Below are 23,494 nucleotides of genomic sequence, written 5' to 3' on the forward strand. Positions count from 1 at the left end.
TTATTTGGAACACCTTTTGTTTTTAAGGTAGTAGTACCACGGTAGTCACTTATTACAAATACTACGGTACGATAATATTTTTCCATTACATTCACTTCGTGAATATTCACACGATGCACGGAAATGTAGTAATTATATTTTTGGATAATGATAGTCAGAATTGGGAAAACACACACTCTAACAAGAGACACACGTATAGACACTAGATGTCTTGGTAGAAGGCTACAGTTAGTAGGAAACATATGGTTTTCTAGGAGAGTTCAAAGATTTTACAAAACAACTTACGGAACATTTTACATATGTTTTCATACAAATTCAGACATTAATATACTTATGAGCTCACCAGCATTAAGCTGATACTCGCTTTCAAAATAACTTGTATTCTCAGGTCACCACTAGACAGGTACAGGTGCTAGGCTTTTGAGAAGATGGAGTTCGTTCAAGACTCATCTTTTATTTTGATATGTATATTTTTGGTGTCTATAACTTTGACAGAACACACATGTATGAAATTATATTATTAATGCAATGGATGATGTTGTTGCTTGTTTACTACTATTCATTGTTGTGATACTGTACATGACGTCTTCCGCCCCAGAATGTTTCCGCCATTCAAGGTTTTGGGGTGTGACAGATATAAAGATTGTCGAAAATGAAGTTGGAACGAAGAAGTTATGATCGTTTGAAGTTAGGAATGTTTTGGGTTAAGCCGAGTACACTGGGCGCACTAGCCAAAAAGGATCACGAAGGGTCATCCTGGTACGATGGGAGTACCAGGAGTACATTGGACGTACGCAACCAGAACCTAAACCATAGTTTTGGGGGTTTGAGCTCTATTTAAGCTCATTAACTTCCCCAAACACTTTCCATTCTCAGCCTCCACCTCTCCAACGTCCTCCCTTGAACCCCTAACCCTAATTTGAGCCTTGTGAGTAAAAGAAGGTGTTTTTGAGTGCTTTGGAGTGTTCTTGGTGCATCTTGGAGAATAAGGAGCTCATTAGAGAAGTGTTTGTTGCATTGGAGCTTATAGATCCAGACCTTGTTCACCTTGATCTTTCTTCTAGAGGTATAACGCTTGAATCTTGATGATGTATCTATTAGCTCTAGCTAGTTTTGAATGTTGTGAGGTTTTGGTCATTTTAGTGCATAAATTTTAGATCTTGAAAGTTTGTGACCTTGTTATGGATAAAGTTGGAAACTTTATCCATCTAAATATCATTTTGATTCAGATCTAAAAGTTGGAAACTTTGACTTAATGTAATAAGTAAGAAAGATGCACTTTTGGTCCCTTTGGAACTTAAAAGACTAGATCTTGGTTGCTTGGACCATTCTAATGGGTGAAATTGGAAACTCTATCCATTATGGAGTTATTAGGAACCATAAAAATGTAATATTGGTCATTAGTTTCCTTCCATGCATGGGTTATAATGTCTTGATGGGTTAAGAAGTTAGGGATTTTTTCATTAAGCACTTCCTAGCCATGCAAAGTCATAAAGTTGGAAACTTTATGACTTAAGATGATATTTGCGGGCTAGATAAGCATTTGGATGTAAAGACTTAATGGAATAAGCCCTTAAACAGAAGGATTCATTTAGCCATCATACGATAGGCGTACATGAGTGTACGTCACACGTACGCAATGAGAGCCTCGATTATGGACATTGAGTACGCTAAGCGTACAAGCTAAGTATGCTGGGTGTACTCAACAAAGTTAACTCGGCTGACTTTTTGGACTTTTGACTTAGACTAGGATTTGACCAAGCTTAACTTAAGGGTATTTTAGGTATTTTGAGTTGTAGTTGAGATCTGTCACTATTTGATGTATATGTAACTGGTTGAGCTGATATTCAGGGCAGTGACCTATTCATCTATCTGTTCAGACTGAGATGTGAGTTTTTCTCACTGTATTGTGGGTCGAAGGCACCAAGGTCGGCCACTAGGTTATGTATCATGGTATATAGTATGTTGTTATGTTGTTGTGATTTGCTAGATATGTATCTTAGTATATAGGATGTTGTTATGTAGTAGTGATTTATTAGATCTATATCCTGGTATATATGATGTTGTTATGCGATAGTGATCTGTAGATCTGCTTGATTTGCTTGTTGATTGATTATGTGTTTATCTTTTGTTTATGTCGGAATAGTATGTTTTTGGTTGAGGCTATATTAATATGTATGTGAGCCAACAAACCGACGGTAATCCAGCCCGATGGTTGTGGACCCGATGGTATTCCAATATGATGACTGAATGACGTCGTTACATATTGGCATACCAATCAGATGACTGGTTAAGCATGTCATAAGTTGGCATTCCAATCCAATGACTGATTGGGTTAGGGGTAATCCAGCCGATGGCTGTGGACCCAATGGTAATCTAGTTCGATGACTAAGTGGACCTAACATGCATGATTGTATATATTCTCTGTTGTATGGTGGTACTTTGGGGGAAATCATTAAGCTTTGGCTTACAGTCTCAGTTTATTGTTTCAGATACTTCAGGTGATTGTGGTAAGGAGAAGGCGTGATCGTGCACATCCTTCGGATTTTGTGTTATTGAATTTTGGGATACTTTGATTTATGAATCATACTTTTGAAACAATGTTTTTTGTAAACATTATTGTCTTGGGGTTTTTTTGTTGAAAAAGTGAAAATTTTACTATGATTTTTGGGTTGTTACATTCATGATGGTTTGATCGACAAACGCTGAACTAATTTTACAGTTTGTCACAGTTACACAATACTTTTTGTGAGCTACAATGTTCTCTCATTACAATTATCATTTATTATGACAATGTCAATTATATCTATCTTGTTGGGTTATGATGCTTATAAAAAAACAATTTCATACATAAACACTGGAAGCAAAAACAAAGCATCGGAAACAAAATATAATCAATGTTCATTTAACATTATCCAACTAGAATTATCATACAAGAAGGTTAGGTAAATAATAACTTTTGTGATGTTAAGAAGAATCAAGAAAACCTAAAAGAGAGTTCAGTGTAGGGATGAGCATATGTACCGGGGAACCGGCCGGAACCGATACTGGAACCCGATGGAACCGGTCGGGCCGGGACCGGGACGCTATTTTTGTGGATATTTGGAACCGGGAACCGGTAGGAACCGGAACCGGTAGAATCGGCAAAAACCGTAATCGCATGATGCTATTTTTCGAGGATCAGTTCCAATATTTGAAGACACGACAAGAACCGGTAGGAACCAGGAACCGGTAGAACCGCCGGGCCGGTTCGGTTCTTGATTTTGGCCGAAGCCGTTTCCCGGGTTGGGTCCGGTTCCGACCGGTTCAGTCGTTTTGCTCATCGCTAGTTCAGTGCCATACTAATTACTAAGCCCATTGGATTTAAATGAGCTTTTCTTCCTTAGTGCACAAGAAAAAATCAAACAATCATTTGGCAGGGTTTCTTTGAGTCGTCAAAAGAGAATATATTGAAGGATATTGAATTATGGTTAGGGAATCTAAGGGATGACATGCCTTATATAAGGCATAAGCCCCTAGATCTTCCTTTGTCTCAAAATTTGTTCAATTCCGGTAACAATACCATAATTCAAACTTTACGTCTTTATTGCATAAAAGTGTGTTCTCTATCTTTTCTAGTTAATTCATAATTTATAGATGAATAAAAATTTTGGTCCCTATATTTATTTATTCTTGCTTTTTAGTTTCAGCCAATGTATAACATAATAGGCTAATGCATTTATTAAATGTGTCACTAACTTGTTGTATCGGTGGACATATCTCCAATGGACTCCTACTTACACATGTTACAACAACTATATAGTTATTAGTTAAACTCACAAAACACATAAGGTATTTCTTCCAGGAGGACAAGTACATATCTAAGGTACGATCCAGTCCAAGGTAAATGATCAAACATCATTTTGTTCTAGATATCTAGATTAACGTAAGATAAACGTAAGACATGGAAAATCGTTAGTGGAATATCGGCACATATTTGTGGTGACCCAAAAGACAAATTGCATAATTGATCAATACCAATTCAAAAATACTTTTAATTAATGTTTGTGCCTTTACATGGTGGTTTATAAATGGAATCGCGTTCTTACCATTTTTTGTATGGGATAAAATTAAAAGCATGAAGAAATAATATCCACCAAGATACACGGCTCTAATGGTGTAGCTATAAATAAGGTAGTTACGGAAGCGTAAACGTGTGTGGTCTGGCCTGTTCTTCATCCCCTCGTCTCCATCAGCAGCTGATCTAAATTTGAAGCAGCGATCAAATGTTCAACTTTACAACGACAAGGTTTTAATGCAACTCAAGTACTCCACATGATCCACCATCATCATAACCATAATCATCCTTTCATGATTTCATTGTTTCTTTACGTTTTCTTTCATCAAAGAGTACCGATTGTCTGATCATTTCCTACTCTGGATTTTTTATCACTCATCAACCTATGTATGTAAATATATGATCTGATACGTGATTTGATGAAGCTATATACTCGATTGCAATTTAATCCGATTATAATTTATTTTTTTCTTTGTCTATCAGAATTTCGTCAAGTTCGTAATTAAGAAGTAGATATGACGGAAGAGTATTCATACGACGACGCCATTGAAGGACTGAAGCAGCTTCTCAGGTACGTGTTTTTTGCATTAATTTTGTTGAAATCATATATAAGATAGTCCTCCATGACTACGATTGTTTGATTCGTTACCTCGTTATATGATCGGATTAGATAATCATTTTTTTTTCATATTCTTATGAAATTAATTACTTAATCAGTCTCATCATCTCTTTCACTTGACCTAAATCACATAATTAAACCCGATATTTTTTGCGACACCATATATACGCATTTGTCTGTGTGTGGGTGTGGGTCCCTGCAATTGCTTCTGTCAGCCATTATCTTACTGACAAACTCAGATGTCTGTTTTTTACGTACTGTGAACATTTACGATCGTATTGTCGGTGGTGTTGCAGTGAGAAAAGCGAGCTTGAAACCATCGCCGCCGCGAAAATCAAGCAACTAACGGCTGATCTGGAGGCGGCCTCTACCAAAGCCGTTAACCCGGTAGAGAGGATAAAGACCGGATTTGCTCATTTTAAGACAGAGAAATATGAGTGCGTTTTGTACCTTATATCATTTTAAGACACAGAAATATTAAATTCTGAATTACAATTTTTTTTTGTCGACTAGTTGATAACTATACAGCTTTAAATGAACTGTTATTCGACCTTTGTGTTTGTCTCAAAGAAATAATAATAGTTATCAGTTCATGCCTACTTCTGCAGAAAGAACCCGGATTTATATGAAGAGCTATGCAAAGGACAAAGTCCAAAGGTCATCTCTCTTACAGTTATACTAAAGTATCTGGTTATAATGATAGAGTCTTTGGACCACATAATGGAAATTTTCTAATAGTTATTTTGGGTTAATTTAGTTTAATTTAATTTAAAATGCAGTTCATGGTATTTGCGTGCTCAGATTCTCGGGTTTGTCCCTCGCACATCTTAGATTTCCAACCAGGTGAAGCGTTTATGGTTCGAAACATTGCAAACATGGTCCCTCAATATGATAAGGTCATCATCTTTAATTTTACCTAATTCAATTATTTAATTTGCATCTTTCATTTCATTAATCACAACAAACATGTCATCTAGCTTGCACATGGTCATTTAATTTTGTCCACAAATCATTGTTAACTAACACACAAACCACTAAGAAATTAAAACACACACCCACTAAAAATGAGAAGACAACAGGCTTGGACACAATTTGGCGCACTACCTTATAATTTGCTAAAACTCAACATACCGGAAAAGTTTGTTGGTTTCTACATGGAAAACCTTGAGAGCATTCACAAACAAAGTACTCCATTTTCACCTTGTTCGGCTTCCCTCATCACCATATGAAGCTAATTGTTAAAATGAATTGAAACTACGCTGTAAGTCTCTATTTGGAGAAGACTTCGAGGTAGAGGAGCTTCACGGTTGAATCTTTCAATGACTCTACTTAAAAGTAGTTGTAGTGACGTTAATATTGATTGGGTCTTCTGTTATATCAACCCATAAACGGGTCAATGATCTTTTAATCAATTGACCAAACACGAGCCATTTTTAGTGAGAAATTTTAAAGAATATGGAAAATAAAAAGGTTAGGAGAATAGAATGAAAAAGATTTGAATGTCGCAAAGAATAAAGATTGACGTTGTTTATGGTGAAAGATAGTCTTCAAAAAATTTTGAAGAAAAAAAACGGTTATATTTTAAAAAGAGAGTATTTTTTTTCTTTCTGAAAATGGATTTTTTTTGAAAATGAGAAAATGGAATAAAATGGTAAAAAAGAATTAAATTAATTTATTTTCTCTCATCGGTAGCTCCTTGCTGAAGTCGTGGGGCAGTGTTCGATGAAGTGTGCCAATCCCCACTCCGTTGAGCCTAATGGTTGATATTCTTTTGCAATGCTTGTGACTTTATGAGAGTGGATATATATATATATATATATATATATATATATATATATATATATATATATATATATATATATATATATATATATATATATATATATATATATATATATATATATATATATATATATATATATATATATATAAAGCTTAGTTTAGATGAATCCATAATTGTTTTTGTTGTGCAGATAAAGTACTCTGGAGTGGGGGCAGCTCTTGAATATGCGGTAGTGCATCTGAAGGTGATATTAGACAACATTTTCTTAGCTTCATATTTAATTTAAGGAAGTTGTGCTTAATTTTGGTTTAATAAAAATTTGGTCTTTAGGTGGAAAATATTCTAGTAATGGGGCACAGCTGCTGTGGTGGGATTAAAGGACTCATGTCTATCCCGGACGACGGGACAACACATTCGTAAGTAGTAATACTACCTACCTCACACAATGAAACATTTTACAATTTTCTAAAAAAGTAATGCAATATAATAATCAAGATAACGATATTCAAGAACTGAAATCATTGTTGTCTTTTCATCATTGCCTAATCGATATAGTACGATCAAATGTCCTCATGACAAATAGGTATTAGAGCTTCATGGAAGATTAATGAAATTCCCCCGTGCAATACATTTTGTGGTTAGATTAGATTTTGCTCGAGCAAAAGACAACTATTTTGTTCTTTGATTATGTTTCGATTTACTGTTCGCTGAAAGTGTTGTAAGGTTTGATTAGGTGACGATTCAACCGGTATCTTTCACCAGGGGTGATAATTAACCAATACAAATGAAATAGAGAATTTAAAATTCACAATTTCAATCGAGTTTGTGGATCAACGGTTATTCTCGTTGACGATGAAGGAAAGTTATGCACATAACTTCTTATAAAATCATCTTGATGAATTAAACTCCACCTTGATAGATTTTAAAAATGTTGAGGTGAAGAAGTTCCATCAAGCTCTTGCACTCCATGCACAACATTCTGCAATTTTCGGAAAACTCTACCAATTAGATTGAATGTAACAAGTCGGGATACGGATAGATCTGAAAAATGTAAATAGGCTAATTAGAATTTTGAAGATAACACGTTTATTGCATGTGAGGGTAGAGCATTCTGGTAGCTTATAAGGGCCATGCTCGTAACCTTGAGGTCGTAGGTTCAAAACACAAAACTCTTGTCTGCAATGTTGGGTTTTATTTAAAAAACTAGTTTCATAAACTGCACATATTGGCAAACAGAAGACTTGAGTTTTGTAAATAACATTAACAATTTATCACCCACCAAGGATTATCTTGCAAGTAAAGAAAGATTTAAAACACAATCATAGAAAGTAGAAGTGGTAACAACCTTTGAAACACCGAGTCCTCTAGGAGAGGCTTGGAAGTTGATGGAGTGAGGTTGAACTTTTGAGACACCAACAATGTTCCAACTTGATGTAATGCGAGTTACAACTTTTAAGCTTTAAGTCAAAACAAGATTATGACTTAAAGAGATGATGGAAGCAACTTATATCTTCAAAGTGCAAGACTTTAGAGAGAAGATTGAGAATGGAGGAGAAACTTATGGTTTTGCAAGCTTGGTGCAAGAAGAAAGGTTGTAAGAGTGCATCCTTTATATAGCCATAAAGGGAAGTTAATACCCATTAGATCTTTAACACTTTTTGCAAGTATTTCCTTACATCATGAGTGTGTCTCTTCTGACTTGTATTACATTAAACAAGTACAAAAGATCATACCCTAACTAGTCTACACTAGTTTCGGCCATGCCCATCAAAATAAGACAAACTGTTTAAATATTATAAACTCCAAATTTATAAAATATAAACTTTGTCTTTAGATAAAAGACAAAGGACTCAACTAGTCCAAAATATTGTACATGATTTATTAATTCATATATTATGAAATAATATATTACTTGTATTAAAAATAATTATTTCCTTGAAATAAATATTTTTTCAATTTATTATAAGAGTTTATGAATATCTATTAAAATCAGTTTCTAATAAATATTCATTTGTATCAAGTTGTTGTTAGTATGACCTTACGATCATATTTTATTTAACAATATCATTTTAATATAACTTTTGAGCATATTAGATCTTTCATGCAATACTATTTATATGTTTGTTAGGTTTTGAACGACAAACACACACATCATTTACGTAGCTCAGATGATTAAGGTAATCTTGATATGTCCACAAGCAAACTAAAGATATTATTGATTTTGAATGATTGTATTTACGTAGCTCAGATGATTAAGGTAATCTTGATATGTCCACAAGCAAACTAAAGATATTATTGATTTTGAATGTTTACAATGGCATCATTTTATATATAGATTCATTGCTTGGTTGCAGTTACAACTAGTAACGACAATCACAGGTCCAAAAGCATCACACTCCACAACCCAACAATGTTTAATCAAATTAGTCCAATTGCAAATTTTGACATTGCTTATATTTCCTTTACATTGATAGTTGGAAATTTGTGGGATTCCCTTGACATCGTTAATTGGAAATACGAGAAAACTAGGTTTTGATTCAAGGTTTGTGTGATTTTATACCAAGTTAAAAAGACCATATATGTCGCATTTTGTTGGATAATTCATGCAATAAACAAGATAATAACCTCTTTCTTCTTCAATGTCTTTGTTCGCTTAATTCATAACAACATTCAAGAACCGAAATTCATAACATTCCAAGAACCAAAATCTTCATGGTGGTTTTATCATTTGCTAAATGATTTCTACTCCTTCAAATTAGTAAGATCAATTTTATGAATAACATCCATTTTTGTGTATTTAAATATGGACAGTGACTTCATAGAGGACTGGGTAAAGATATGCGACATTGCTAAAACCAAGGTGAAAGCAGAATTTGGCGATTTGGATATTGCACAACTATGCACCCATTGTGAGAAGGAGGCTGTGAATGTTTCCCTAGGGAACTTACTGACTTACCCTTTCATTAAAGCAGCAGTGTTGAATAGATCACTTTCACTACAGGGAGGATACTACAACTTCGTCAAGGGTAGTTTCGACTTTTGGTGTCTTGGTCATGCTATTTCACCTTCTCTTTCTCTATGAGTGTTTTCTTTTTCTTATATCCAATGTTTCCAATAATATGTATATTTAAACTAGAAAAGATAAGGTGAGAAATAAATCCATGACATGACGTGACCTACCCCTAAACTAAACTACTAATGTAAAAGGGTCTCCATGAATTTATATAATATTAGACACAAATTACATGTGACAACTGATATGTTTGATGTTTGTTTGTTTACATTTATTTTGCGATTTTTTCCAAAATATAATCTTCTGAAACAGGATATACAACAACCTTTCCAGTAGCTCGACCAGTTTCAAGGTATGCAAAAGCTTCTTTGACCCGGTCAAACGGAAACGGACCATTTGGGTCAAGTACAGCCTTCACCTTCCCATCCTCCAAATACGGATTCAATTTAGTCAAAGTGGAACCTGTTGACGTCACCACAAATCTAAACCCTGGTGGTGTCACTGCACCGGTTAACACCACCACACTGCCGCCTTCCACCACCACTTTCACCGCTTTCTCCCCTTGTCCTACACCCAAAACACAAAATTTTATCTCCATAATCTATCACATTCACAATTACAATCACAATAATTATCTGACTCTTACCAATTGCATCAAATACAACATCGTATTTATCTGGCAAGTCTTCGAAGTTCTCTTTCGTGTAATCAATTGCTAAATCAGCACCTAAGCTTTTCAGCAGTTCGAGTTTTGATGTACTAGCTGTTGCAGCTACTTTTGAAGCACCAAATACTTGCTTCGCAAGCTGCATCATCATCAAAGCTTATCAATCCATACACAATAAACGATTTACTCGTAAATTTGGAATAACGAAGTGAAGTTTTATGAAAATTAAGAAGATACCTGAATCACAAGCGATCCAACTCCACCAGCACCATTCAAGACAAGGATTGATTTACCTTTCGAGAAACCGGCTCTCTCTAGACCTTCATATGCGGTTTCAACTGCAAGAGGGAGACTCGCAGCCTGTGCGAAATCTAAGCTTTTTGGCTTCAAAGAGAGCAGTTTCTCCTCAACGGCGGTGTACTCGGCTAAAGAGCCTGACTGTTTAGGTCCATCGAGTGCCTTCTCGCTTATGTCTCCGTATACTTCATCTCCTACTTTCAAGCTTTTTACTTGGCTTCCGACTTTAACCACCACTCCGGCGACATCGTATCCTGGAACAGTCTGTTATCGGGAACAAAATCAGAATTAGAGTAAATGTGGTAGAAAACGAAAAGCAAACGACCATCAATCACGCACAATTTCGAGAAATTATATAGTTTAATGCAGATTATCTGCAAGGAATTTAACTATAAAACAAAATGCAATCGAAACAAATCAAAACAACCGATGAAATTACCGGTAGGGCGGAATCTGTGGCCTGAAATTTACCAAGCCGTCTCTTGAAATCAACAGGATTAAGTGCCGCAGCCACAACCTTTACCAAAACCTGGTCTTCGTTAACTTCTGGCACCGTGACATTCGAAGAGAATTTCAGTACATCAACACCACCATATTCATCGTACACCCAGGCTTTCATCTCAGAAGGAACTGCTGAAGAATCGATAGCGGTTTCAGTTGCAGATCTCGAAGAAGAACTCGCGCAGACTCGGAAACAAGGGTGCGGTTTAGATTGTGAGTTTTTGCGAGAAAAAGGAAAATTTCTTGAGGTTTTGATGGCGGGGGGAGTGAATGTAGAGTGAGGAAGCGAGGGTTTGGATGAGAAGGAACCAGAAAGCGGTGGCCGGAGTCGTAGAGTTGCCGAGGAGCTCAGCAGAGCTTCCATTATCGTCACTCTTGTTCTTGCTACCAACAAATGAATTGAATCATGATAGATTTTGTTACCCTTCCCTGTTTTATATGGTGTGTATTTAATTATTTATTTTTAATTTTTAATTTGTTTGTACTATTCTAGGTGCTAGAAAAATCGTTTTGTTGTCCATTTTTATCGAAATTAAATTAGGTCTTTATTGTTTGACTGGTTGAAACATATATAAAGATTTAGTTCTACTTTTGAACTTTGGTATTAGTTCTCCTTATGGTTGGCAAAACATGTAGATTTAGTTCTTCGAGAGTCCGTTGTCTGAGCACTTTCTTCACGGTACGCCACACTGCATCTCAGACGAGTCCGTTTGTCGTGCTTTCAATTGAGCCGCATCTGTAAGCTCCTCTTTTATCTCTATCTTTCTATCCATTTCTCTCACTAGAATTTTACAATGACGTTTAAAAGGGAGTAATCGGCAAAATTAGCTGGTAGCGGGTATCTTGCAAGCGTTTTGTTAAACGCTATATGAAGTAACATTTAGATTTCAAACGTTTTGTTTAAATTAAACAATAAAAGCTTGTAGTGTCAAACAAGACTTTCTGTTCACAACGAAATGTTATGTCAAACTAGAATCTACAAGCTATCAAACGCTCTGAAACACTTGTACCGAACATGGTCAAATAATATTTATGATAAAGCTACACCACTTTTAAGAGAACTATCTAGACCATAAGGTTATACTACTTTTAATGTTCGTTAGTTCCTAGTTCAAATTTATTTAAATAAAAGAAGTATTATAAAGTTTTCGAAGAAGTATTATAAAGTTTTCATGAAAATTAAGTTATTGAAAATAACTTGATCTGCTAATTGCCATTAATGTATATAATTATTGACTTTGAAAAATAAAATTCAGTATAATTATAATAATTAGTTGTATCAAAATATAATTATAAGTTGTTATTTTATTTTACTAATTTTGTTAATTAGTAGTAAATTATATTAGATAGTCTGCATCTAAATGAAAAATAAATACATAAATAAACAATGATTATTGGTTTCGGCCCCTTTGGTTAGAGTGTCCGTGTTATTCCCCTGGTTACCACATCAAAAAAATATCATTTCACATGTCATGTCACCCTATGATGTTATAACACCAAATAAGAAAAATAGGAAACATGTTATAATTGATGCGTTATGAGCATGACAAACAATTCTATATGTGAAATGCAATCTTAAAATTGATCTACGTTTTCTTTAGTTGAACATACAATGTGAACAACAATATAGAAACCCTAGAACACTAGTATATAATCAAAATTACATAATTAGGGTTACAAACATACATTTGATTGTTATATAGCAATAACAATTCAAATCCTTAGTGTTGTTGAGACTTTGAGAACAAGCGTCTCAATTGTCACGCCTCTAATGACTCACACCCAACACTAACAATAAAATAATGATTGAGAAGGAGGAAGTAAGTTGTAATTTTTGGATGATATTCTTCAAGAAGAAGTGGCCAAAATATACCATATTTATAATACAGTCAGGAAACCCTAGATAAACCCAAATCCAAGATTATCTTAAACCGAGTTATTATCATTTTTCTTAATTATCCATTTAAGACTATTCTAGAAACCCTAAGGTACTAGAAAACCGTCCATAGTCTATGGGGGATTCTAGATTGCCTCTTGCTCAACTATTAAACAATTACAATTCAATCCCTACACTTTTAATTAATTCTTATAATCTCAAATTTCATTCTAATTAATTTCTGAGTAAATATTACTATTTCTAGTTAATATATTATTCTCATAATATATTAATAAATTACTTATTTCAATTTATTAATCAAATTAATAAATCAACCTCTTTCTCCAAAATCATCATTCCCAGTTGCTAGTCTTGAGGATAACCCAAAAGGATTGTGCTATATCAATTCAATTATATACCAATTATAGTTATCAGCTTAGACACATAATCCAATAGCCTCCCACTTGGATAAGTTTAATAACTATAGTTGCCAATATTTCCTTCAAAATTGATTAGCAAATTGTAGCTCTCAAAGTCGATATCAAACACTGACGTAATCAGTTACGTGTCTTAAGATAAGTGATCATATAATCCTCCGCTCTGCAAGATATCATGTGGACAAATGATATGGAACAAAATCAATCTTATTGTCTAAAATTTTGTTTCCTGATTTCTGATTTGTAATGACAAAGAATTACTAATCGAACACATCAATTTAGTCATGGTCGGTCCCGTCACTATAAGTCAATACTAAATCATTGAGGGGCCCAAGATATTGTTTTTCCCGTTAGGAAAAAAGGAACAGATAAACTTTGACTTATATGCTTGCACTATTTACTCATCAAATCATGCACAACAATATGTTTTATAACATCAAGTTACTGATGCGTTTACGTATTATCAATGCACAACCAAATCGTAAACAACAACTCATACATCTCTTTTTAAATATTATAAGATATTATCGTCTCAGAATTACTCGTGATAAATTCCATGAAGTAATTCTCTGAGCGTGGGCTAATCCAATACTTAAATGTTTATTTCAAAGTACTCATGAATGTTGCAGCAAACCATTGCTATGTCTAAATCCTTAAAACAATCTACAATCCAATTCATGACAGTCTTGATTCACTACTTACTTCCAAAAGTATAATCGATTGTGGATGTTTGAATAATCTAATTATTCTGGAAGTAAAACATGCAAAATTGAAACAAAATAATAAACAATTGACAAAAGATAGTAAACAATACTCATAAATAATTCTCCATTATTAATCATCAAATGTCAACAACATTTATTTTGTTACAAGTTTCTAAACAACTATCTAACTACTAAAACTAATATCATCCCTCAGACCAATGCTCCTAGCATGTTGAACATGCTTAATCCTACTTAGACCCTTTGTGAGGGGATCTGTTGGATTCTATTCGGACGATACTCTCTTTATGACGAGGTGACCTTCTTCTACTCTATGTCTAATGAACTGATATTTTTTGTCGATATGCCTCGATCTGCCATGATCTCTTGGTTCCTTTGCTAAGGCAACCGTCCCTTCATTATCACAAAAAATATCCATTGGCTCCTTGATAGTTGTAACAACTCCAAGGTCTCCGATGAAGTTCTTCAACCAAATAACCTCCTTTGATGCTTTGCTTGCTGTTATTTACTCTTATTAATAGGTAGAATCAGCCACTTTCTCCTGTTAGGAACTTTTCCATACCGCTCCTCCATTAATGGTAAACACCCATTCAGATTGAGAACGAAAGTTGTTTCTATCTGTCTGAAATTTCACGTTGCTATACCCAGTTACTCTTAGGTTATCACTGCCACCAAGCACAAGAACCCAGTTCTTAGGTCTTCGCAGATACTTAAGAATACTCTTGACCGTTATCCAATGAGCTCTACCTAGATTCCCCTGATAATGACTAACCATGCTCAAAGAGAAATCCACATTAGGACGAGCACATGTCATAGCATACATGATAGATCCAACGACAGAAGCATATATAACTCTACTCATTTTTTATGTCTCTACATCGGTACTCGGATTCTAAGTCTTACTTAGTTTGGTATTACTTTGTATTGGTAGTTCTCCCTTCTTGGAATTCTCCATACTAAAACGTTTAGTACCTTATCCAAGTATATACTTTGACTAAGTCCAATTAGCCTTTTACTCATGTCTCTCAAAATCCTTATCCCTATAATATAAGCAGCCTCTCCCAGATCCTTCATAGCGAAACACTTTCCAAGCCAAGACTTAACTTCATGCAAAGTTGGAACGTCGTTTCCTATAAGAAGTATGTCATCAACATACAATACCAGGAAGGTCACTATACTCCCACTAGCTTTGACATATACACAAGATTCATCTTCACTTCTAGAGAAGCCAAACTCTAACTTTCTCGTCAAAGCAAAGATTCCATCTGCGGGAAGCTTATTTTAATCCGTAGATTGATTTCTCAAGATTACACACTCTATTGGGGTACTTTGCATCCACAAAACCCTTTGGCTAACTCATATAAACATCTTCAACCAACGTCCCATTTAGGAAAGCGGTTTTGACATTCTTCTGCTAGATTTCATAGTCATGAAACGCAAATATGGCTAGCATCACCCTAATAGATTTAATCTTAGCTACTGGTGAGAAGGTATCATTATAGTCAACCCCTGGGGTTTGAGTAAATCCCTTCACCACTTGTCGAGCTTTGAAAGTGTGTACCTTTCCATCCATGTCAATCTTCTTCTTGAAGATCCATTTGCACCCAACTGTCTTACGACCTGGTACATTGTCAACCAGATTCCAAACTTGGTTGTCATGCATGGACTTGATATCGCTATTCATTGCCTCTTTCCACTTGGAAACCTCAGGGCCCGTCATTGCTTCCTTGTAGTTAGCGGGTTCATCCAAATCTACCAGTATATTATCACTGATAAATGTATCTCCTTCTGTTATTATATGGAAACCATACAACACAGTAGAAACGCTAACTCTACTAGAACGCCTAAGAGGTAAAAACTTGTTAATTGGTTTAACTGGAATTTCTTCCTTAGTTTGAGCGCTAGTATGTTCAAAAGTTCCTTCATCATATGAATCTTGAATTTCTTCAATATCAATTACACTCCCATTGTCCTCTTTCCATATGAGTTATCTCTTGTGAAATACTCCCCTTCGTGCTATAAAGACCATGTTCTCACTAGGCCTGTAGAACAAATACCCAAAGGACTTCAGTGGGTAGCTGATGAAAATATATCTCCTACTTTGATGTTTAAGCTTGTCGTGAGTCTCTTATCTAACTAAAGCTTCACAACCCCAAACCTTGATATGTGCTAACGAGGGAGCTTTCCATGTTCACATCTCATGATGTGTTTTGGCAACCTTTTTTGTTGGGACAATATTAAGAATGCGAGCGGCAATCTCTAAGGCATGCCCCCAAAAAGAGATTGGACGTGAAGCTCAACTCATCATGGAACAGACCATATCCAATAAGGCCTGATTACGCCTTTCAGCCACACCATTAAGTTGTGGTGTTCTAAGAGGAGTCAATTGTGAAACTGTTCCACATTTCTTGAGGTAGTCATGGAACTCGATACTAAGATACTCACCGCGTCTATCGGATCTAAGCATCTTTATCTTCCTGCCCAATTAATTATCGACTTCTTGTTTAAACTTTTTGAGCTTTTCAATGGTTTCTGACTTATGCTTGATTAAGTAGATATAGCCATATATATGCTATAATCATCAGTAAAAGTCACATAGAATCGATTTGTTTCCCCTTGTGGTGGATTTGAAGGGCCCACACACATCTGTGTGTATGAGATCCAACAATCCTTCACATCTATCACGGGAACCAGTGAAAGGTGATTTTGTCATCTTTCCTAGTAAACAAGTCTCGCACGCATTATCTGACCTTAAGTCAAATGCTTCCAACACTCCATCCTTTTGGAGTTGGGCGATGCATTTCTTGTTAACATGTCCAAGATGACAATGCCACAAGCATGCTTTGTCTGAATACATTATTGCCTAAATTATCTACACACATCATAGTTTCGTATACACCATCACAAGGTAAAGCTTCAAAATAAAACACACCATTTTTATAAGCAGAAATAGAACCATTATTGTCATCAAAAGAATATCTAAAGCCTTGTATGAACAATGCATGAAAAGAAACAATTTTCATGTCATTTCTAATGGGTAGCAACAATTCATCAAATCTAAACTAACCCCATCACTAAGCACGAAGTTATAAACTCCAATCTTGGTAACAGGTGAAGATCTCCTATTGCCCATGATCAAGTTCATCCATACATGCTCCACATCCTCACTTCTTCTTAGCCCCTGCAAGTTAGAACAAATGTGAAAACACATCTTGTATCAAGGATCCAAGAATGAGAATATGGTAATTTTTTAGATAAGATACTGTAAATACCTGCCGAGGTTGGCTTCACCTTACCATCCTTGATATCTGTGACATCCCCAAAATCACGGCCAGAAAAGACCGGTTTTGTTTATACTTTATTTCAAAATCATAGTTATCTTTTAATAAAAGGGTTGCGGAATTTGTCCCAAAACAATAATATGATAAAGATTTATCAAAAGCATTTCCATAGAAATGTATTTCATTAAAAGACTCGGGATGTCATGTTCGTACAGATCAAAAGCATAAACAGTACAATATAAGCCTTACTACATTATTTCATATCTACAGGCCTATATCCGTAATCCCTCGTCCAACATCATATCTATGCTCAAGCGCCACTTCCTGTAATACATAAAACTGAGTGGGTCAGGCTTGGGAGCCTGGTGAGCACATAGGGTTTTCAACCCACAATAAATAAGTTTATTAATTTCATCAATCAACAATAACCCGATTACCCGTTCCCGTTATCCTCACTTTATGTCCCTAAACACCTATCAAAAGGGACCTAGCCTAAGGATCATCATCGGGACGGACACTACTGCTAAGGGGATTCCTCAGCAATAAATGTCCTAATAGGCAACCATGTGGGGGATGGAGTACACCGGTGAACACATCGCTCACAACACCTACAGGTTGCGAGTCTGCTAGTGTTCCACTGGACTGTCTAGAAGAGTCCGTGGTCATCATCTATACTCCGCTACATGACTGGATCAACAACAACAACATTGAGGCCTCTCATCATTTTATCACACATCGTCTTATTACATCTACCCATGTTTTACCCCAACATTTTTGTAGATATAAAATACATATACAGTTTAAATCATTTAAAACTTGTATAAAAACATTCATCCAACATAGATAACAAGTATACAGATAATATGCACACATAACACGTAAAATATAAAATACTTCATATCTATGTGTAAGATGAAAGTAACTATGCACTCACCTGATTAGGTGGTGACTCAGCAATCGTACAACGCTTCGATACTCTCACAACGATTTTCCTTTGATAAAACCTAGTATTGATACCACTAGGGTTTAGTCTAATGATAACCGCGACAAATTAATTGTCTGACTATTATTATTATTATATAAGCGTTAATAACACTCAATATAACTCATAATAATAGCCCAAATAATTATTTTAAGGACCTAATAACATTCCTATATTAAAACATAAGCTAAACTAAAGATAGGATAGGTACAGCTCACTTACAACGGGTTTTTCTCGAAAACCGGGTTTCACTGGAGCAGCGTTCCCAAGCTGAAAGGCTCTTTTCTCGGGACTCCGGGAGCCTCGGGGCTTCCTTCGGGTGCTAGGGGGTTTACCTAGGCTTTTAGGGGGGTTAGGGAGCTTAGAGAGAGAGTTTAGAGAGAGAAAGAAGAGGGGTGAGGGGTAAGGAAATGAGGGAACCCGACACCTCTATTTATAGGGGAGAAATCTGATGGACTCGCCAAGTAGGGGGGACCTACTCGCCGATTTGTTCCATGTGGTGACCTTCTGGTGGTGCCACGTGTCCAATTCTGGTGGTGCCACGTCACCCCCTATCGCGTATCAGCCCTCAAACTTAGAAAAATCATAACTTTCGCATACGAGCTCCGTTTTCGACGTTCTTTATATCCACGCGTAGGTAAAATCAAGATCTACAACTTTCGTTTAGACTCCGTCGGCTAATTCTCGACTGATCTCAAATTTAATAGTAGGAGGCGTTTAGACTGTTAAATGACCGCGAAGAGTTCATAACTCCTTCATACGGACTCCGTTTTCGTCTGTCTTTTTACCGTTGAGTTCCTATTAATGAGATCTTCAACTCTCATTTAGGTCACGTAAGCCAAAAACCGCTCGAACTAAAATTCGAGTTTCGGGTCGTGCACTGCTAAGCCGAATCTTAGAAAAATCATAACTTCTTCATACGAAGTCAGATTTGGGCGTTCTTTTTATCGATGTTCTTATTTTAACATATTCTACGACTTTTGTTTAGATTTCTAAGGATAAAAAGTCTTCTATCGTAAATTCACTATTTACGTCTCCCGGTGCCGTGCCGGTTTTGCCGTAAAACTTCGGCGGGCCATAACTTCTTTGTTATAGCTCGGATTTCGGCATTCTTTATATGTACAGAAACCTTGAGGCATATTCTACAGCTTTATGTAGAGATATCGGGATTATCTCACACTTTAATTTTGACGCTCATTTTTATTCTTTATTAATTATACATTTATAATTAATTTATAAACACACATAATTCACATAATACGCAATATTTCATCTTTATTACTTCAAAAAGAGTTACAAGAGTTGACCTAGACTATTACATTGACAAAAATGCTTAGCCCTGAAACCCAGGTGTTACAATTCTCTCCCCCTTAGGGTACATGCTCTCAGCATATCTTCCAACGTCTGAATCGTTCTTTCGCTCTGACCATCGGTTTGTGGATGGTAAGCAGTACTCAAACATAATTTCGTACCCAATTCCTCTTGCAGACTCCTCCAAAACCTCGACGTGAAACGACTATCACGATCTAACACAATCGTAAGAGGGACACCGTGAAGTCTTACAATTTCCTTCACGTAAGCATTTGCAAGCTTATCCATAGACCACTTCTCGTTGGCGGCTATGAAGTGTGCACTCTTGGTGAAACGATCCACGACTACCCAAATCATGTCGTGTCCGTTCTTCGTTCTGGGCAGTTTAGTCACAAAATCCATGGTGCTGTCTTCCCATTTACCCATGGGTACAGGTAAGGGTTCTAAACTCCCATACAGTTTTTGATGTTGTGCCTTAACCCTCGCACATGTTACGCACTCAGCCACATACTTCGCAACATCGAGCTTCATCGTCGGCCACCAGTAGTAGGGTTTTAGGTCCCTATACATTTTAGTGCTACCGGGATGAATCGAGTACATGGTCTTGTGTGCTTCTTCCATTAGAAGATCTCTTATTCCTCCCGTCTTAGGTACCCAGATTCGATCTTGGAATACCTTCAGTCCTCGACTGTTTGTTCCGAATACTAACGTTTTGCCCCAACGTTCTTCCTTTCAGTCATTCTTCCCTAAAGCTTCTTCTTGAGCTTTCCTAATACTTTCCACAATCGTCGAGACGACTTCAATTCTTAACGCTCTTGGCCTTTTCCTTTCAAGATTGACTTTTCGACTGAGAGCATCAGCAACAATATTTGCTTTACCTGGGTGGTAAAGTATCTCACAATCGTAGTCCTTGAGAAGTTCTAGCCAGTGTCGTTGCCTCATGTTCAACTCCTTCTGATTAAAGAGATACTTGAGACTCTTATGATCAGTGAAGAGCTTGCACTTCGTGCCGTAGAGGTAATGCCTCCATATTTTTAAGGCAAATACTATCGTTGCCAACTCCAGATCATGAGTGGGGTAGTTCTTTTCGTGCTCTTTCAATTGTCGAGATGCGTATGCTATCACCTTTTCTCTTTGGGTCAGAACACAACCCAACCCGACTCCAGATGCATCACTATAAACTGCGAAATCTTTGACTCCATCGGGTAGAGAAAGTATTGGTGCTTCACATAACTTCTTCTTTATCTTCTCGAATGCCTCATCGTGTTTCTCACTCCATGTATACGTAGCTCCTTTATGGGTCAAGGTTTTTAATGGAGCAGCTATCGAAGAAAAGCCTTGGATAAATCGTCGGTAATATCCGGCTAATCCTAGAAAGCTTCGAATCTCCGTGGGACTCTTCGGACGTTCCCACTTCATTACAGCCTCAATCTTGGCGGGGTCAACCATTATTCCCTCCTGGTTAACAACATGGCCCAAGAATTGGACTTCCCGTATCCAAAAGTCGCATTTGGAGAACTTTGCAAAAAGCTTCTCCTTCTTTAACACCTCCAACACTTCTCGTAGATGCTTCCCATGCTCCTCCTGGCTTTTTGAGTAGATGAGAATGTCATCGATGAATACTATCACAGATTTATCGAGGAATGGTTTACAAACCCTATTCATCAAATCCATGAATGTTGCGGGAGCATTGGTTAGTCCGAATGACATAACCAAGAACTCGTAGTGTCCATATCTTGTTCTGAATGCAGTTTTCTCAATATCCTGCTCTCTCACCTTCAGCTGATGATATCCTGACCTAAGATCGATCTTTGAGAAGTAGCTCGAACCTTGCAGCTGATCGAATTGGTCATCAATCCTCGGCAATGGATACTTGTTTTTCACCGTTGCCTTATTCAGCTCTGGGTAGCCTATGCACATCCTCATGCTTCCGTCCTTCTTCTTCACGAATAACACCGGAGCTCCCCAGGGTGATGAACTAGATCGAATGAAACTGCTGTCCAATAGCTCCTGAAGTTGCGTCATGAGCTCCTTCATCTCCGTCGGTGCTAATCGGTAAGGTGCCTTTGCTATCGGTGTTGTTCCTGGTAATAAGTCTATACGAAACTCCACTTGCCTATCAGGTGGTAATCCGGGAAGATCTTCGGGAAAGACTTCCGGATAATTGCACACAACCGGTATATTTTACACCTCTTTCTTTTCTTTCTTAGAATCGATTACGAATGCCAAGTATGATGCACATCCCTTGGACAAACATTTCCTGGCTTTCATCAGGGAGATGATTCCAGAATTCACTCTGCGTTTGTCCCCGTACACCATAAATGATTCCTTTCCGGGTGGGTTTATCCTAACTATCTTCTTTCGGCATAATATCTCCGCATCGTTGGCGCTAAGCCAATCCATACCCAAAACGATGTCAAAACCGTTTAACTCTATGGGTAATAGTTCCTCATGGAATTCGTTTCCGTTTAGGTCAATGACGATGTTCATAATACGATTACTAACAGGTACGAATTTACCACTGGCAACTTCTACAATCAGGGCATTATCTAGTTTTTCTACATGCAATGCTAATTTCGTACCAAATTTATGCGATACAAATGAGTAGTTGGCTCCGGAATCAAATAGTATATTTGCAGGCAAACCATTTACAAGAAAGGTACCTGAAGCGACGTCTGCTGCCTCCTTTACAGCCTCGAGCGTCATCTGGAAGGCTCTCGCCTTCGGCTTTGGTGGTATGTTGGGTCTTCCTGCCTCCTTCTTCTTCGGCCAGTCCTTCAAAATGTGCCCTTCTTCATTACACCCATAACAGGCCTTCTGGTTGAGGGTGCATTCATTGGTATAGTGCCCAGGCTTTCCGCATTTGTAACAAGTGACCCCTCCGTCACACTTCCCAGTGTGCTTTTTCTTGCACTTTTCACACCACTTCGCTTCTGATCCTCCTCCTCTCGAACCAGACTTTGAGAACCTACTCTTCTTGTTGGACTTCGAGGATCCATCGAGCTTCCGTTTCTCACCAACCTCAGCCCTTTCCAGACCTCTTTCCTTTTGTTGGGTCTCCACGTTCCTAGCCGCTCGAACAGCTGATTTCAAAGTGGTTGCCATCTTGACTGTTGGGCCAAAGTCAGTCGGCAGTCCGTTTGCGAATTTCTTAATTTTAGAAAGTTCGGTTGGCACTAGGTATGGAAACAACTTCATCTTTTCCGTAAATGCAGCAGCATAGTCATCGATGCTCATTCTCCCCTTCTTCAAATTTTGGAACTCATTGTTCAGATCAATCAGGTCTATCTCTGAACAGTACTGCGCCTTCAGTTGTTCCAAGAACTCATCCCATGACATTTTCAGGGCTTCTCCTCGTGGCATCGTATCTGCCAATAGCTTCCACCAACTCAAGACTCCAGTTTTCAATTGTCTCACAGCGAAGACAGTCTTCTACTTCTCGTTACAGTCGCAGCTCTCAAACACCATCTCCATCTCAGAGATCCAGTCCATAATCTCAACAGGCTTTGGGCTTCCTGAGAGACTTGGTGGTTTTGCACCCAAGAAATTTTTGTACATCCGCCCATCCTTGTTGTTTCTCCCTTCTGGGCCATCCCTTTGCTCACCTTGAGTCCCTATTTGACTCACTTGACGGCTATAGTTCCCTTCCTCAGATGGCTCGGGAACTGGCTCCGTCGTTTCAACATGTATGGTAGGTTCGTCCCTATTCTCGCGGAGCATCCGTCTTATTTCTTCCCTTTGTTCAGCTAGCATAGCCTGAATCATGGCTTGAACTCCAGCCATGGTAACTGGCTCAGGTGCAACTTCTTCAACAATAGGTATTTGCTGAACCACTGGGGGTTGGTTCCTACCTCCATTCGCATTCACGTTTCCGCTACGGGTCCTTGCCATCTTGATCTATACACCGAATAAGGTGAATTTAGATCTTTATTTAGGATAGACGTTTAA

The 23,494-nt window shown here is 37.2% G+C and overlaps 2 protein-coding genes across 3 annotated transcripts; one reads left to right on the forward strand and one right to left on the reverse strand.

Annotated features, from left to right (window-relative positions):
• The first annotated feature begins 4,110 nt into the window (after window positions 1-4,110).
• On the forward strand, window positions 4,111-9,713 carry LOC145036125 (carbonic anhydrase 2-like). Of its 2 annotated transcripts, none has more exons than XM_078984602.1 (8): window positions 4,111-4,288; window positions 4,541-4,628; window positions 4,973-5,113; window positions 5,285-5,333; window positions 5,456-5,572; window positions 6,650-6,703; window positions 6,790-6,875; window positions 9,271-9,713. In XM_078984602.1, exons 2-8 carry the CDS (start codon window positions 4,573-4,575, stop codon window positions 9,539-9,541), a joined length of 774 nt encoding a protein of 257 aa, XP_078840728.1. In that variant the 5' UTR covers window positions 4,111-4,288; window positions 4,541-4,572; the 3' UTR covers window positions 9,542-9,713. The 2 variants fall into 2 exon arrangements, with proteins under 2 accessions (XP_078840728.1, XP_078840727.1); XM_078984601.1 differs by having other exon boundaries at window positions 4,113-4,444.
• LOC145036123 (2-methylene-furan-3-one reductase-like) lies at window positions 9,656-11,354 on the reverse strand. The gene is made up of 4 exons (XM_078984600.1): window positions 10,876-11,354; window positions 10,377-10,700; window positions 10,119-10,278; window positions 9,656-10,039 (listed from the first exon to the last, which is right to left on the reverse strand). The coding sequence occupies exons 1-4, from the start codon at window positions 11,299-11,301 to the stop codon at window positions 9,744-9,746; spliced, it is 1,206 nt and encodes a 401-aa protein (XP_078840726.1). The 5' UTR covers window positions 11,302-11,354; the 3' UTR covers window positions 9,656-9,743.
• Between the last annotated feature and the right edge of the window lie 12,140 nt (window positions 11,355-23,494).

The sequence above is a fragment of the Lactuca saligna genome, chromosome 3 (genome assembly GCF_052625555.1).
Source record: "Lactuca saligna cultivar CGN05327 chromosome 3, ASM5262555v1, whole genome shotgun sequence".
NCBI classification, from domain to species: Eukaryota; Viridiplantae; Streptophyta; class Magnoliopsida; order Asterales; family Asteraceae; genus Lactuca; species Lactuca saligna.